Source organism: Lutra lutra, chromosome 4, assembly GCF_902655055.1.
Source record: "Lutra lutra chromosome 4, mLutLut1.2, whole genome shotgun sequence".
Lineage (NCBI taxonomy): Eukaryota > Metazoa > Chordata > Mammalia > Carnivora > Mustelidae > Lutra > Lutra lutra.
This window is the reverse complement of record NC_062281.1, coordinates 9,023,123-9,041,139: the sequence shown is the minus strand read 5'-3', so window position 1 is coordinate 9,041,139 and position 18,017 is coordinate 9,023,123. Positions and strand designations below refer to the sequence as shown.

The 18,017-nt window shown below is 52.6% G+C and overlaps 1 protein-coding gene across 1 annotated transcript in view; it reads left to right on the top strand.

The window, feature by feature from the left end:
* Nucleotides 1-18,017, top strand: part of TG (thyroglobulin) — a 237,827-nt gene that overhangs the window by 208,054 nt on the left and 11,756 nt on the right. The window contains exons 44-45 of the mRNA XM_047727291.1: nt 10,218-10,399; nt 12,152-12,259. Coding sequence (XP_047583247.1) covers nt 10,218-10,399; nt 12,152-12,259 — 290 coding nt within the window. The remainder of the gene's footprint in view (nt 1-10,217; nt 10,400-12,151; nt 12,260-18,017) is intronic.

Genomic DNA, 18,017 nt, shown 5'->3' with positions numbered 1-18,017 from the left:
CCCAGATACAATTGTGGCCCAGAGGCGTCCTCAGAATCCTGGCCAACACAGGACCACAACACTGTCACGTCAACACATAAGTGGGAACCCAGCTACCAGCTGCCCCTCCACACACAGTATTAAACACCCTGCTCTGGTGTCCCCCTAGGGTGCTTTCCCTTGCCTCAGCCTGCTCACAACCCTCCTTCAGACTTGGGTTTGTGAGTTTCTCCATTTCCCCCAGAAGGTTTGGTAGTACCTAGATCCAGCTACCATTAGCTGAGGGGAGCCCCAGGATGGCACACCCCTGATGGCCTCAATCCCAGCGATCCCTTCTCCTGAATCCTTCCAGGTCTGCCTAGCTCCTCCTGGCCATTTGTGCAGAGAAGCAGGACCTCACAGAAAACCACCACAGTCTAGAGCACGTGTCACCCACGTTTTCCCAGCACCAAGACCTGTGTGTTTAGTCATGCAACACTCACAGAGGCCACTTACTATGTGCCAGAGGCCAAGCTGGGTGTTTGGGTACAAGTACACATTCAATCCCTGCCCTCAAGGAGCTCACAGTCAGGCAAGGAGAAGAGAAATGAGCAGAAGTAAATAACTAAAATACAGTGTGACAGACACTAGGTGGAAAGACAGACATCTTAGTGTGGGGCCTCAAGAGGCACTTGGGGGGGGCGCTTCTGAAACCGCAGAGGCCTCACCAGCAGGAGGGTCACAGAGATGAAAGAACTATCCAGGACCCCATCCCCCAAGCCAGCAGGAGCATCTGGGTTCCCCAGAACCTGAGCCTTAATTTCTTTATCTGTAAAATTGGGAAATTACTAGTCCATATCCTCCTTAAGATGTTGGATGAAATCATATATGAGGCCGTGTCTGGCAGATAGTATGTGCTCAATAAATACTAGTTTTTCACCTAGGTCTTTTAGGTATTACTAGGATTAGTGTCCAAAGTGATTGTCCCTGATCCAGGGACTTCTCCAGGGAAAGCAGGAATACAAATGACGTACAACCACTGAATCACCTCGCCTGACCCGAGCCAGTTTTCCAAATTGTGGCAGATGCACACACATGATTTTTCCATATGCCAGCCCTGCCTTCATACCATCCAGAGCCCAACCCACAAACACACACCGTCCGGCTTCCCAAGGGAAGTCACAGGAGCAGTAGGCATTGCTACCCCCCGACCAAGGGAGCCCCTGGACCCACCCATGACTTCAGCAGAGACCCATCGAATCCCACAGACCAAGGAGGGCAGGCAAGCAGGGCTTCTAGCCAGTTCCTGTGGAGACCCTCACCCACCTTCCACCCCAGGCCGGCTTGGGTCCACACACACAGCCCTAATGACAGCAGCAAAGTTAACAACATACCCGTGGAGCATCACGGCTGCCTGAGATGCCTGGAAAGCCTCTGCTCTCGGAGAATGATCTTATTTCCTGAAGTAGCAGCTTTCTGTTGAAATTCATCAGTCGCTGTGGTAGGGATTTTTTTCCCCCTCTTTTCTCCTCTCTCTCCTCTCTCGCTCTTTCTAACTGGTGAAATTGACAGTCTGCCTACATTAACCGGGCATTAATTTGCATGATCAAAAGCAGATTTGTTCCAAGATGCACTGTTCTGCCTTCCCCTCCAAGCACAAGGATCTCCAAGGAAGGCGAGAAAAAATCAGAAACAGCGCCACCACTGTGCCCCGAGCTTGGGCAGGAGCTGGCCCCGTCCAGGAGCAGGTGGAGTGGGGGCCGTTTGGGGAGCGGGAAGGGGAAGGCAGCCCGTCTGAGGGTTGGAAGCAGCACCTGGCAGCCCGAGGCTCTGGCACCAGCCCCAGCACAGGAAAATCAAGCCTTGGGTGACAGATGATAGCAGAGGAGCCTGCAGGAGTCCCGGCGAGCACACACCATTTCCCCGAAAAGAGGCACTTGGGTGGGTGGGTGTTAGGGTCTGGACCCATGCCGGGCATGGCGGGGGGGCCCCATGGAGAGCCCGCAACCTGGAATCAGAAAAACGGGTCTCAAATCCCGGCTTCAGTCACACAATTCAGGCAAGTTGCTTACCCAGTCTGAGCTGCAGTTTCTTTATCCTTCGGTGGGCACAGAGAGACCAGCCCTGCTTGTCTCCTGCTGTGGGATCAGGAGGCTTCCAGGCAAAGGAGACAGCTCCCAACACCAGGGAGCCCCTGGTGGCCCAGAGCCAGGGTCGGGTCCCTGGCTCTGGGCCACCCTACAACACTGCAAGCCCCCATCCTAGCGCTGTAGCTCCCGGGCTCACACAGCGTGCCTCGCCTACGTGTGCTGTGGCCCCACCAGGTGGGGTTATCATGCTCCGTTCAGAGAAAGTCAGAGATTGGCGGGGCTGACTTACCCCCCCCCTCCCAAATAGTAAAAATATTTTATGACTGCACGGGTAAAGATGAATGGGAGGCAAGCTGGATTCATTCTTACAAATTCACTATGATGACATTTATTTTTTCTTCGGGTCTTAAAAGAAATTGAAAGGGACATTTTTTTTCATGGGCCCTAAAGTTATGGGAGGGCCTAGGCACTGGGCCTGCTGTGTGGGATGGAGAAGTTGGCCCCATGACATCAGTGATAAGTGGAAGAGGCAGGAACAGTCCATGCATTGGTTTGTGCACATGCCCAACCTGTACTTACTGAGGGGCTCTTCTCTAGGCTGTAGGGGGAAGGTCGGAACCCCAACAGATACGGCTCCTGGCTTGTGGGGTTCATGTTCCAGTGAGAGGACACGGACCGTGATGTATGAGCAAATACATTAAGAATTTCAGATCTTGAGGGGTGCCAGGATTGCTCAGTTGGTTAAGTGTCTGACTCTTTGTTTCGGCTCAGGTCATGATCTCAGAGTTCTGGGATCGAGCTCCACATCAGGCTCTGTGCTCAGTGCAGAGTCAGCTTGAGATTTTCTCTCTCCCTCTGCTCCTCTCCCCCACTCTCTCTCACCTTAACATGCACAAGCACTCTCTCTTTAAAATAAATCTTTAAAAAAAATTTTCAGATCTTGAAAAGTGCTGGAGAGAATGGAAACATGAATCCAAGGCACCTTGGCAGGGAAGACTGAGACCTGAATGATGAGGCAGGGCCAGTTCTGGGAAGATCTGGGTGAAGAACTAGTGCAAAGGCCCCGTGGCAGGGCTTGTCTGGGGGACATAGAAAGCCAGAGGGCTAGGAAACGCTGTGGATAATGGAGGAGGGGGACAGAGGAAGTGGAATGCACTGGAGGTGACCCGTTAGATGAGGTCTCATCAGCATTAGGAGAATGATTCTGTTCTACCTGTAGGGTGCAGTCACTAGAATGTTTTACTCTAGGAAGTGATTATCTTGATTTATCTTTTTTTTTTTTTTAATATTTTATTTATTTATTTGACAGAGAGAGATCACAAGTAGGCAGAGAGGCAGACAGAGAGAGAGAGAGGAGAAAGCAGGCTCCCCGCCAAGCAGAGAGCCCGATGCGGGACTCGATCCCAGGACCCTGAGATCATGACCCGAGCCGAAGGCAGAGGCTTATTAACCCACTGAGCCACCCAGGCGCCCCCCTTGATTTATCTTTTTTAAAAAGAGCATTCTGGGGGTGTCTGGGTGGCTCAGTGGGTTAAAGCCTCTGCCTTCAGCTCAGGTCATAGTCTCAGGGTCCTGGGATCAAGCCCCGTATGGGGCTCTCTGCTCAGCGGGGAGCCTGCTTCCTCCTCTCTCCCTGCCTGCCTCTCTGACTACTTGTGATCTCTGTCTATCAAATAAATAAATAAAATATTTAAAAAAAAAAGAAGGGGCGCCTGGGTGGCTCAGTGGGTTAAGCCGCTGCCTTCGGCTCAGGTCATGATCTCAGGGTCCTGGGATCGAGCCCCACATCGGGCTCTCTGCTCAGCAGGGAGCCTGCTAAAAAAAAAAAAAAAAAAAAAAAAAAAAAAAAGAGCATTCTGGCAACATGGAGTTGACTATGGAGAGGTAACAAAGGAAGCAGAGACCAGATTGCTCTGTATTGGGAGGTCCAGGGAGTAAGCTAATGAGTTAAATAAGAATTGAAGGCATGGTAAAAAAATAAAATAAAAAATAAAAAAATAAAAAATTGAAGGCATGGTAATGGTGAGAAATAACTGGATTTGGGATAAACCTTGGATTGGCAGTTGGGTATTCATGGAGGGAATTTAGGAGAAAGGTCAGAGCTGTAGGTACAGATCTGGAAAAAAAAAAAAGAACAGGAAAATCTGATGTCACAAAAGCCAAGAAAAGAGTATTTCTGAAGGGGAGCAGAGGTCAAATGTCTGATGTCATTGAGGGTGGAGTGTGCCGAGGGCAGAGGTGGGGCTGCCGGGCCTGATGGGACATGGGTGACGATGAGGGCCCTCTCAGTAGAGAGAAAGGGAGGGAAGATGGATGAGGTGGGGAGCATGGGGAGTGTGGAAGTGGCCACGGTGCTTCCGGAACCCTCTGCGCCATCAGCGGCATCAGATGCAAACCCTCAACCAGTTTGCGAGGAGGCAGATTACTCCCCGATGAGTCGCCCCTCGGACTTCAGCAGCTGTGTTCCACAGCAAGAGCCGTGTCGTGTTCCTTTTGGATTCCCAGTTGCTGACCCCGGGGGCCTTTAATTTACATTCATTCAGTGAGCAAATGAGTATTTCTGTCCACCTCAGAGCTCTAGAGACTTCTGGGGTCATTCATTAATTCATGCATCTCTCCATACAGGCTTGTAAGAATCAGGTGAACTCTGAAAGGATGCCTCTTTTTTCCTTTGGGGATTCTACTCTGGGTCTCTTCTTCTCAAACCTATGATTTCATAACCATTCTGTGTCACTTTAAGAGTAACCAATGAACAAAAATTACTTAAGGACCTTCTGTGTACACTTCTCCCCGAATCCCCACCTGCCAGAGGTGGTATCGGTGTTTCTGCCCCAGGATGGGGTAGAAGCCGATGAAAGCACGAGCAAGGATAGGGCAGGAAGAGTCGATAGGATGGTGGTTAAGACTTGCTGGGGGGGAACCCTCAGGACTGGGGTGCACTAGCATGCTGGGGAAGGTGGAAGTAGGAGGCGTCAGCAAATGTCTCTTTTAATCAGATAACTGGCTACTGGCTTAGTAAGTGAGGATAGGAAAATAGCCAAGGAAGGTTCTGGACCTGGGGAAGAACACATGTAGACGAGGAAGTTAAATTGTACTCACATTGAGTTCAAGGGACCTGAGGGGTTCCCAGGAGCTGGTAGAGGTTTGGATGTGTGGGACCGAGGTTGAGGCTGAATGGAGATTTAGAATTCAACAACCTACCAGCCATTATCAACACAAAGGGAAGAGACGGTACCACCTCTCCACATATCTGGAAGGAAGGGCAAGAGAAGGGGGCAGGAATGGCATTTGAAAGTGGACAAGACAGCAGGAAGATTCCATAAATGAGCCTGAAGCAGAGCAGGTTAGGGAAAAGGAGACGGGAGGATCATCGAGTTGATTGGGGGAAGAGTGCCAGGATGGGAAGGGTGGACAGCACCACCGCTGCCTGGGGTGGGTCAAGGGATAACATCAGCGACCCTGGAGAGGGTGCGTGGGTGGGGAGAGGGCAGGAGCCAGTTGGCTGTGTGGACATGCTTACGAGTGTGCACCCCAGAGCCGGCAACACCAAGGTGAGGCAGACGGACAAGATGGTCCTGGGTGGGGACACCCGTCCACATTTAGCTCCCGGTGGGGGCGGACTCACGGAGAGCTGCACACCACGGCTCCTACAAGAGAGGATTTGCCCGGTGATGCCAGCGAAGAAGTGCAGAGGGTCCCAGAGCTCTGGGCAGGGAGGCCTCAGCCTCAGGGGAAAGAAGGGGGTCTCCCAATCCAAAAAGAAGGAGGGAATTCGGGAAGGGCTCCAGATGGGCATTTCCCTAAGAATAAGAGGGCCAGCCGTGTGGGTGTGGGGGGAGCTCTGAGGATCGCCTTGGGGTTTGAAGCCTCATCATGGGATTGGAGTGGTAGAAGGAACCAGTAGGCAGCAGGGGCTAGTGGGCTTCTTACTGGGGCCCCAGAACAGGTGGCACCAACTCAAGGACACCTAGCAGATGGCTATTCTGCCTCTCCCCCACATGGACCCCCATCTCTGGCAGGCGACACCCACAGACCACGATGGAGGACCCTTCACCTGGCCCCCCCTGAAGCAAAGCAGGGTGGGGCCATGCCAGCTGCTCATCCCTCCATTCCCTCTGCCCCACCTCTGGCTCCTCTGTCCTACACTGGCCACACTGGCCTCCTCCCCTGCTCACCCGCCTGTCCTCACCCTAACTCTCACCATCCCGCATCTTGGCTCAACTGTCCTCCACGGCCTGCCCTGATGATCCCATTTACAGTTTCAACCCTCACCGACCAGCACCCCAGTCCCCTTCCCTGCCCTGCCGGCCTTGTCTGTGTCACATCCTTATCACCACCAAACTTATCACCACCAGACGTTCTATGTTACAAAATTTGCCATGTATCCATGTCAGGCTCTCCAGCTCTACCGGAAGTCCCCAAAAGGCAGAGAATTGAACTTGTATCGTTCCCTTGTATTGTTCCCTGAAGCATCCCAAACGCCACCACTTGCTCCTGGCAAATGTAGGCACTCGATAGATGCCTGTTGTATGAAATCATGAGTGGAAGGTAAAGACCCTCCAGCTAAGCACTTTCCATCATGTCTGTCAACCCTGCAGTGAACGTAGGGCATTTATTTTCAATAATTTGCTGGCTAGAGGAGAGAGAGGAGCAATATGGATTGTCACCCGTGTGTGGCAGCCCCTCAGTAATCGTGAGTTCACTTGACTCCAACATCAAGCCCAGGCACAGAGAGGAATATTTCCTGAGCAAATTTATGGACGGCTGTGAGTCCTCCGAGGTCACACACCGGTGCTGGGTTCGAACCTGCGTCTCTCAAATACAGACCCAGTGCTCCGTGCGTGCACCAGGCGATGAGGCATCCACACCATGGCCTCAAGAGTTTCCTATGTGCTCGAACTGTTCGGTAGGACCTATTAATGGCGGTCCCTTAAACACACGCACACACACAGGACTGTGGGTTCCTGATGGCCCTTAACATGGCCCAGCCTGTAGCGAGCCCGCTTCCTCGGCGGATTGCGCCTGTAATTACAGCTTGTGGAAGTCGGTGCTTGGCGTCATGTGACGGCCCCATCCCTCCTGCTGACTCTCTAATTAAACTGGCAACAGCATCTGTGCTTTGGTCCCGGCCAAGAATGAAGAGATGTGGCTCTTGCTGGGCCCCCTTTGCATTCCTACGTGCTCCCTGGGTCTGGGGACCACACGCCAGCCATCTCCAGAATGTCCACCAGCCAGCAAGGCCGAGCCCTGGCTGGTCTCAGCCGGGCTCAGATCCCTGGGAAATGTGAAAGCAGCCAGAGTCTCGAGGGAGACCAAACCGGGCCTTCCCTCCGGATCCCTAGCTGTGCAACTGTTTATAGCTATGGTAGAGGAACTTCTAGCCATGCCTGGGCTCAGGGCCCTGCCACTCTTAAAAACCACCTCATTGGGGCGCCTGGGTGGCTCAGTGGGTTAAAGCCTCTGCCTTTGGCTCAGGTCGTGATCTCAGGGTCCTGGGATCGAGCCCCACATCGGGCTCTCTGCTCAGCAGGGAGCCTGCTTCCCCCTCCCCTCCTGCCTGCTTCTCTGCCTACTTGTGATCTCTGTCTGTCAAATAAATAAATAATATCTTAGGGGAAAACAACAACAACAACAACAACAACAACAAAACCCCACCTCATTGTGAAAATAGTTTCCAAGGAACTTGTGTAGGGGCTCTACCCTTTAGGTGGGGCCGAACATTTTGCAATAGGGGTAGGGAAGAGGGGTTCCCAGGGTTTGGACCCACAACTGATGGTACCAGCATTGATGAGGCCTTAAGATAGGGGCTTCCCTGACCCCTCTGGGCTGGGCACAAGATTGTGTCTACAAACATTGGGCAACGGTAACACACAGGCTGAGAAATTGGTAGCTGTCATGTCATCTAGCCTCATGACAGTTTTATGAAGAGGGTAATATTCCTGTGCCCATTTTACGGAGGAGGAAACGAAGGCCCAGGGAGACTCAGTAACTTGCCCAAGGTCACACAGCTAATAAAGGGCAAAGCTAGCATCCAAGCCCAGGTCCCTCCAGCTCTGGGATCTGAGCCCGAGAGGTTTGGCTCTGGAGTCCCCTTGCAAGGACTGTATCCCCTCTCCGGAGTCCAGTGTCTCCACCAATCATCTTGCCTGGCACGTTTGCTGAGCACCAGCTGTGACTAGGTGCCTAGCACCGTACTGTACCCCATGCGTCCCTTTTGCCACATGGTCCTTCTGGAGCCGTAAACAAGCAGACACCAACAGCATCTGGGGACTGAGCACGGCATCGAGAGTGTGTGCTGGGCTCCCCCGCCCTGGCCTGGTAGTCCTCACCTTTATTGCCCATGTGCCCGGAACTGTGCTCAGCTCTTTCGATGTACGTGGTGTTGGAATTTGGCACTGATTCAATCCAGTTTCCCAATCCATGTGTGATTTTGATACTTCGGTGAAACAGGCATGTTCAATGTTTGGTAATAATTGGAGATACGATTTCTCGTATTTCTGTTATAAAATATTCTGATCCCTCAGAAAAGGACGGCAAATAATATAATGCAGTTTTTCCCCTGAACTACTAGTAGGTTGTGAAGTCAGCCAATGCATTCTGAACAGCTCAGACTCGAACAGGGCAGCATAGAAACACTCAGCTCTGGCAGACATGGGAAGAGCCACGAGCATGAATGTCCTTCCTGAAAACATTGTTCCAGGCCTCCGTGGGCGCGCGCCTGGGTTCTGAGCTATAAACTGTCTTTCTGACTGTAGATCACGGTCATCGGTACTTGGTGCTCATCGATAGAAGGATGGCTACTGTATTCACTCTTCGTTTTTAGCAGATACTAGTATTTTGCGATAGTTGCTTCAGATCTTTTTCCAAGAAACACACGTTACAGATAGAATTTAAATGATCCTCCCCTCCCCTTAGCCTCTCCTGAGCCCACGCACATGGCTGGACTAAATACTCTATCAACTGGTCTGGCCTCTCCTATGTGAGCCCACCCTCGTCGGCTCAAAGAATGTCTCAGGCAGGAAAGGTTGCTTCCTGGTCATACCCACACCTTGAATTCTAATCGCATGTCCTGTGTGTTTGGAAAGGTTTAGAAAAACAATTTAAACAGGCCAGGGTGTCTTGATAAGCATGTCGTGCTGTTGGCATAAGATCCTAGAAATAGGTAAACACCCGTGATAGGACCGAGCAAGGGCCCTGGGGCCTGGGCCTCACACTTGAGAGCTGCATGTCTTACTCTCTGCTGCCCCTTGTCTTCAGAAATGAGGAAACTGAGTCCTGGGGGAGGCAGATGGTCCCCCCTAGATGGCCCCAGTGCAGAGAACAGGAATGTTGGGACAGGGAAGGAGGAAAGGAGGAAGGGAGGGACGGAGGGAGGAGGAAAGAAGGGGGGGAAGGAGGGAGGGAAGAGAGAGAGAGAGAAAGCAAGCTAGCCAGCTAGCTCCATGTGGATACACATCCCCGGAGAACCGAAAGCATTCCCTAACCACTCCAGGAAAACTAGCCCCCACCCTATTCCTGTCGGCCTGCTCTTTGTAGCACGGGTATCCTGGGAAACTGTACAGTTATTTGCTTCCTTCCCACCTCTGCCCTCCAAAACCCGAGGCCTCGTGAGAGCAGGGAGCTCCACCAGCCTGTGCCCAGCTCCTTCCCAAGCCCGGCACGCAGCTGGCCGTGGTGGCCCATCAGCATGAACACATGCAGGAAGCAAATCACCTGGTGATGGCTCTCATCGGTGGATGAAACTGGAGTTAGCTCTCCCGAGGAAACCAGATGTCTGGCTGGCTGAAGGAGCTAAGGGATCAAGCACGGGGTGACCTGCACCAGCTGGCCATAACAGCCTGTGTTCACGGACCACTTACTATCAGGCACCACTTCAAGTACTCGGCGTGTGTTAGCCCTTTTGGTCCTCACTGTGACCCCACCTGGAGGGTGTAGTGTCTGTTTTCAGGCAGGGAGAGGCAGGCACGGAGAGACACGCCACCTGTTAAAGGTCACACAGCTAGGACAGGTGGAGCGGGGATTCGAACCCGGGTAGCCTGGCTCCAGCATTCCTGTGTGGCCACCATGTCCCACGGATTCCCAGGGAGAGACTTCTAGAGCAAGGGTCTAAGGGAGACTGACTCCAGCCCTTCAGAAGCTGACTGGGCATTTCCATGTCTTCTTTTAAAGCAATTTGAGGAAAATCAAGGCCGGACCAGTAGCAAAACAGCCTTTTACCAGGCGCTGCAGAATTCGCTGGGGGGTGAGGACGCGGACGCTGGTGTCCGGGCGGCGGCCACATGGTACTACTCCCTGGAGCATTCCACGGATGACTACGCCTCCTTCTCCCGGGCCCTGGAGAACGCCACTCGGTGAGCGGGGGAGGGCGCGGGCTCCCACTGCCCCACGGCTGGGGTGTGCTGGGAAGGGATGGCTTGAAGGGTGTCGAGACCCCCTGCCCCGTGCGGTGTCCCCACCAGGGAGTCTGTGGTTTCCAATCACAGAGTCACTAGCTCAGAATAAAACGTGGTCCCTCCCCCTGGGATCTTGGCGACCAGAAAGGCTTTAATTTTGCCTCTACTGGAGACATGTTTCCAGCCATGCAGCCAACAGCTATTTCTAGAGGCCCAGCCCCAGACTAGACCCTAAGAGCTCGCAGATGTCCAAGTTCTAGATGCTGCGAGGCTCGTCACCCAATCACGACTGGCTCAGATGCGGGATGGTGAGAAAACTTGGGGCTGAAGTTCAGAAACTTACATTCTTGCCCCAACTTTGACTTTAACTGACTTGGAAGACATCTGTGCCCGGCGGGGGTGGCAGGGGGGAACTGAAGTGAGAGGGAGGGCAGGTAAGGGAAGGCTTCACTGAGGAGGCGGTCTCCAGTTCCCTCTTGGCTCAGGCCCTCATTGCCTCCCGCCAGGCTCAGGCAGTGGCCTCCCTGCCTCTCCTTGGTGGCACCCCTCCACCTGCCTGCCAGGGTGGGACTCTTTCCTGTAGGTCTGATTCCAGCCTGGGCCTGCTCACCACCCCCTTCTTCATGAGATAGAGCATCGTTGCCTCGTGTGCCCTGCCAGACCCCCATGCTGGCCCTACGCCACCTTCGAGCCTTTCCTAGAAACCTCCAGCTGCCTTCCAAACTCAACAAAGGAGTTCATCTCAACAGCCAGAAAACAGGCAGACAGACCCTCTGTACTGAGAGACTTCCACGGCTCTCACCAGCCTCGGTTATTACAAAATCCCCGCGGCGTGGTTCCCGTGGGCCCCATTTCTCAGATGAGGAGAGGGAACGTCAAGGAGATTCAGGAACTGCTGACTGGGATTCAGAACCTGGTGGGTTCCAAGCCGCCTGAGGTCTGTCTTATTCTGACTGGGCCTGGTGCCTCTTATACACACAGCCTGAGCACCAGCCCACGCACGACCCACTGTTGCAAGCTGGTGCTTCTGGAACATGTTCCCATCACCCCCAGAGGGGGAACGAATGTGAAGGCTTAGGAATCTAGAACAGGGTTCTCAGCCTCCTCGCTGTGACATTGCAGGTGGATAATTCCTCGAGGAGGGGTCCGTCCCAGACTTTGTAAGATGTTCAGGAGCCTTCCCGGCCCCTGCCTGCTAGATGCCAGTGAAAAAACTTTCATCTCCAGCTGTGACAGCCAGAAATGTCCCCCAAACATTGTCAGATGTCCCCTGGGGGGGGGAGTGTCCCCAGCTGAGAGCCACTGTTCTAAAGGCATCATATATCTTCGAGGATATTTCTTCTACCTTCTTTCCAAATGTGCAGTCATTCTGTGTTCTGCTCCAGGGTATGCTGTATTAATTTTACTCTGGAGTGTTTCGTTCCCGAGTCTCTAAAAATGATGTACTGGCAAGATGCTTGCCCCACGGGTTCCTTGTATAACCTTGGGTGACCTTGCCGGCCTATACCAGGCCAGACCCTGCACCAGCCGTGGAGCCAGCTGTGGCGAGAGGCACACTAGGCAGTGCGAGGACAGGGTGTGTTGTCTACAGGCCCCATGTGGATGCACCTGGTGGTCTAGGGGACCCTGGCCTGGGGAAGCATCTCCCCATCGCAGTTGTCCATAGAATGATGCGTAACTAAACTCCCTCCTCTGTTCCCATTTGACCAGGGACTACTTTATCACCTGTCCCATAATCGACATGGCCAGCCACTGGGCGAGGAGGGCCCGGGGAAATGTCTTCATGTACCACGCTCCTGAAAGCTATGGCCACAGCAGGTAAGGTGGCCGCGTGGCCACCGCGGGCGCTGGCAAGTAAAGGGGGTCAGGCAGGGCTCCGTGTCGATTCTGTGACCTTCAGGGAAGCCAAGGAGAGACAGCAGGACTGAGGTTCTAGTCCTGGCTCTGTGACATCGGACTTGTCATTTCGTGTCTGAAAAATGGGTATAATAGTAATCTCTACTTTCTCTCACAGTATTGTTTGGAAGGGCAAGCCAAACAGCAAACTAGAGGAGGCATCTTGGAAGTCCAATGTTAGCTCTTAATGGATTGACCCGGCTTGGGGGAGGAGGCTTCTTTATTAATCCTACATATTTATGCTGCTAAAACCTGAGCACTTAGCTTCACTAAGGAAATGGCTTTCCAAAGTATAAAAGGCTGTTGTGTGTGTGTGTGTGTGTGTGTTTACAACAAAAGGAAAGTTCTCTTTACGTCTAATCTCTATATCCTACTTCTAAAATGCATTCAATATGCTTTATAATAAAAATCTCAGGTGCAAAAGCATAATCACAATGGAAACAAGAAATAATAAGTAAGTGAAAGAAAGCCCATGAGAAGCAAAGGGTCAACCAACAGGCACAGAGTGTTGTCCTGCGTGTTCTAGAAGCCAAGGGCAAGATTAAAAAAATAAAGGACAGTTGGAGCAGAGGCTGGGCGGCAGAGGACACACCTGAGGTCTGCCCATTGGAGACCAGTGCCAGGAGGTTAGCGGGCACATGGATGCCCAGGGTGTTGGAGGAGGACTGTGGGGTCACGTGTTCTACCTCATCATGACCTTGCTGTCCTGAGCCATTCACCCATGTCAGAAAACCCCAGGCCCCTTCCCAGCTGGGCCAGCAGTCCCCGAAATCCGGTATGATTGCCATAAGTCGCATCAGATGAGCCACTTCATGCTGGAAATTCCTGGGGAAGAGCTCATGCCCCACAAGCCTCAGGGTCAGCCCTCTGGGTCAAGCGTTCTCAGATAACAGAGGGTCAGGGGTCAGGGAAATGGGGTGTAAGAATGCCAGCTTTACAGCGGGAGATCCAGCCCCACTGCCAGCCAGCTGTGCAAAGGTGGGCAGGCTCCTTTGCCACTCTGACCCTCAGTATCCTCATCTGCTCAATGAGGCTAATGGTTTCCCCTTGCAGGCTTGGCATTAATAATATCTGGCACAGAAATTATTCTTTCACCTGTGTTTCTTTGCAGTGACGTCAAGGGAACTCTTAAAAACACACCTAACTTCTCGTTATAATTGGCAACATCCCCATATGGGCTGAATGTGGCCACCGGAAAGATCCCAGGTCCCACCCTTATGAGGAAAAGGGGCTTTGCAGATGTGATTAGGTTAAATCTTCGACCTGGGAAAATTACCCTGCATTATCCTGGTGGGCTCCAGATGCAATCATGAGTGTTTTGACCAGAGAGGCTGGGGAAGGTGCATAGAATTGGGGGAGGCAACGTGACCAGGGAGGCAGAAATTGGAGTGGAGCCCCCATGAGACGAGAAGCAGCAGCCAAGCAATCCCCCCAGTTCCACCAGGTTCCAGGCGAGAATCCACAAGAGCTCCCGGGACCGGAACTGGCTTCTCTCCTAGGGCCCCCAGAGGGAGCGTGGCTCTGTGGACACCTTGATTTTGCCTTCATGACACCAGTTTGGGGCTTCTGGCCCTCAGAACGGTGAGCCAGAAATATCTGTTGTTTTAAGCCACCAAGTTCATGGTAGTTTGTTACAACAGTCCTGGGGGACTAACGCAGTCCTCACGACGCTCTCGTTTCCCTCGGCACCCACTACTTCCCCTGCCCCCCAATAGATTAGTCGGCTTGTTGAACACTTCACAGAAACATCCAGAATCCTAGTGAGGTTGGCAGCGTTGAAATGGTCGCTGCTACTTTACAGATGAAGAGTCGGAGGTTCCCAGAGTCCCGTGGGATTTCCAGCAAGGACCAGCAACAGTTTGTTGTCGAGCAGTGACGTGCTTACACCTTCTCGGAGCCCCTGAACGCTCTTCCCACTAAACTGTGCAGTTCTAAGCAGACTATTTATAATTCCAACCGCCCCTATGTTGTAGGAGAGAAAAGAAATGGCAAGTGCAGGTTCTACCAAGAAGGCATTTGGAGAGAAGGGATGATGACTAGAGCGGCCGTTTGGGTGGGGATGAAAGGAACTCTCTTCACCCAGGGACCACCCGTGGCTGGGAGGCCCAGCGTGGGAAGTTTGCAAAATATGCCTCAGCTGTGTCTCCCAAATGCCAGGGCCCCCAGGACCTGAGACCAAGACAGGAGTCTTGTTCTCTGCCTTCCTCCTTATTCAGGCACAGATTACAACACAAGGTCTGGTGCTCTCGAGGCGAGTCTTATCAAAAGCCTTAAAACGTGTGCATATGCCATTGGGTTCCAGAACGGTCAGTGGCAACCACAGTGAGGCCTCTGCTCCCTGAGGACCAGAACAGTCAAATCGGAACAAGACAGAAGGATCCATGTGATTCCACACAGAATCAATAATGCTTTTGTCCCACCCCGTGCTTTCCTGGGGCTGCCTTAGCCACGTCCCGCACACAGGCCATTTATAACAACGGGAATGGATTGTCCCACAGTTCTAGGGCCTGGAAGTCTAAAATCAAGGTGTCATGAGGGTGCTCCTTCTGGAAGGATCCATTCCAGGCCATTCTCCTAGCTTCTGGCATTTCTCCTAGACATTTCTTGGCTTGTAGATGACCACCTTCCTTCTGCATGTCTAGGTCCAAATTTCCCCCTTTTCATCACAACACTAGTCATATTGGGTTGAGGCCCACCCTGTGTCCTTATTTTGACTTAGTTACCTCTGAAAAGACCCCAGTTTGAAAGCAGGCCATAGTCCGAGGTCCCAAGGTAAGGGCTCCAGGATATCTTTTTAAGGGGACACAATTCAACCCATAGCACCACCCTTCTCTCTAAAGTAACAGCCTTGCAGGCCAGGCTCCTGAGTGGCGAGGGCCCCAAGGAGTCTGTCTCAGACCTAGACGTGAGGTGGTCCACGGAGGTGGACTCTCCAGCGGACTCTGGACCGCATCCTCATTCTCTCACATCCAGCTTGGGATTCCCTATCGTTCAAGAGCATTCCCTGCCCCTCCGGGGCTCCCCAGACCAGGCTCCACTGTGCTGTTCCAGGGAACTGCCCCCTGAAAGGAAGCCACGCTCATGAGCCAGACCCGCACACAAGTGCTTCCTGGCTCCTCACAGCCGCCACGCCTCAGGGCCTAGGGACCCTCCTGGCACAGAGGAGGAGGGGTTCGGGAAGTCACGCTGAAGTCCATCCAACTGCCTCATTTGAAGGTGAAGAATTAATTCTTTCTGCTGTGGTTCATAGGCTCCTTGGGGCTCAGTTTTGCCATCTGTGCAATGGGAACAAGGAGGTGGGAAAGGCCAGGAGCACGGATTCCTCACTGTTCTCTGTGGTGTTCTCAACCTGGGTAGGAGGAGAGCAACGTTCTCTATACCTTGGAGCCTGAGCTCCAAGGAAAGCATCGAGTTTATGGAGGTTAGAGAGCTCAGTCCCCCGTAAGTGACATCCAGATGTCACATTCTACCATTTGGGAGGGCAGAGACACTCAGAGGCACCCATGCCTTTCTCAGGCCGAGCTGTTGCTATGTGAGTATGTGTATAGAGGCAGAATGTATCTGAAGCACGTTCTTGACAACCTTCCATGTCTGTGTCCTCTCCCCCACCACCATCCCAGGGTGGTGCCATCCGGGTAGTAGATGCTGAAATCAATGAATGAATCACGGAAGCTAGCCCGTTTAATTGCTGGCAAGTGTATCCTTTTTTGCCTGAAAAGACATCTCTCTCACTCTGTCCTGAAGCTCTCACACCTCTCATTTATTTCTGGCTCAAACCTACAGACTTAAAATATATGTGCCTGCCGTACGCTTTCAGCCATCTGTCTGGTACCTCCATTTCTGTGAGCATAGATTAGCTTTCCTGGCATAGCCAGGATACAAAATGTAATACATTACCACTTTCTTAAGACTCCTGTTAATTGATCACCGCATGGCGTGGTTCTGTAATGGCTCCTGGATAATGGATGAGATTTTCATCCCTGAACTTGAGGACCAGCCTTCGTGAGGGAGGAACAGGTGTCGTGGCTGGGGGAGGGGACAAAGAAACTGAAGTCTACAGTGGGAGAAGAAGCTTCCTCTTTAAGATTTAGATTCAAAGAAACACAGACTATGGAAATTGATTTCATCCAACTCCTTCATTTAAGCCCAAGGTGAAGAGCCAGTCACCGGCAATCTAGACCCAAACCCTGTCACTTGTCCTCGCTCCAGTTTTTTTTGTTTTTTTTTCGATTGTACCCTCAACCCCAAGCTTGAGTGTCTGCCACTAGCTGTGTGACTTTGGGCAAGTTGCTTAGCCTCTCTGAGCCTCAGTGCATCCTCACTTACACACAGGGAAAGTCACAGTTCTTGTCCCATAGTGTAGCTAGAAGGACTTAAAGGAAGAGGAAGAGTGCCTGCATCTGGGATGTGTGCTTGTGTGTGTGTGCATGTGTGGTTGCGTGTGTGTGTGAGAAACACACGGAATCTTTGGTTTCCAAGGCTACTAACATGAGGATAACACTTACCAGCTTTCTTTTGTCCAGCTCTGCTCACCGGGGAGATTTGGGGCCAGTTTTGCCCATGGTTAATATCTTTAGCCCTCTGTTTCAGGAAGAGGGGTTTTCACTCCTGACTATAATCCAGGCCCTCTCACGCTGCTGCTGCTGACATGTTAGGCCGGCTAATTGTCAGGATGGACTGTCCTGTGTATCATGTGTGGTGTTTAGTAGCACCCGTGGCCTCTGCCACTCAGTACCAAAGCACCTTCATCGTTGGAACAACCAAACACATCTCTAGACATGGCCAGTGTCCCTGAGGGGCAAAGCCACCCTCTGTCAAGAACCACTGGTGGAATCCACTAAAACGGGTGTTGTTACGGACAGCACCTGAAGGGGAGAGGCAGCCCATTTCCCAGACTCGTCCTTGATCAGTGCAGGACCCCTGCACAGACACTGCCCCTGACCCCACAGGAGCCCATTCAGGCAGACCATGAATGCACCGTGGGAACGGAGCATGGCAGGTTCTCTGTTACCGAGCTGGCCTTATTAGGCTGACACGCTGCTCTCCCGTGTTCACGCTGGCAGGGCTGTGGTCTGCTGTCCCCCACCCCAGGTTGAAAGCTAAGGGGGATCTCTAGGCCGGCTTCTCTGCTCTGTCTCTACGTGCCACCTCCCGACCGCAGCTAGGACTCCCTCCTCCCCTGCCAGTCTCCTGCTTCGCCATCCTGCGGATTCTTTGTTGAAGTCCTTCTCTCAAACCAGCCCCTTCCAAAGGACACACTGGTCCCCGTATTTTCTTGGGAGGAGCCCTCACCCCGTTCTCTGCAGCCCAGGGCCAAAGGACTCCCAGACCCTGTGGCCAGCCTGGGTCTGGGGGACCTAGCCCCCAGCCCTCTCCTGGGAGTCAGGTCCCAGCAAGTGTGGGAGGGGACACTGATTTATTCTCTGACATTGCCTGTCCATGGACAGATCCACCGAGGTGCACCCCTTATGTGTGCCTCTGGGCCGGTGACAACCTCTCAAAGCTTCTGCGTCCTCATTTGTGTGATGGAGCTAATAATAACACCACTGCAGGATTGAGTTAGGATTAAATGAGAGTGCATGCAGACTGCCCAGCTAACTGCCCCTCATAAAGCCAGTGCTATGAGGTGACTTCCAACACTGTCTCCTGGGTAATGCTGGAAGAATCCACATTGCAGATG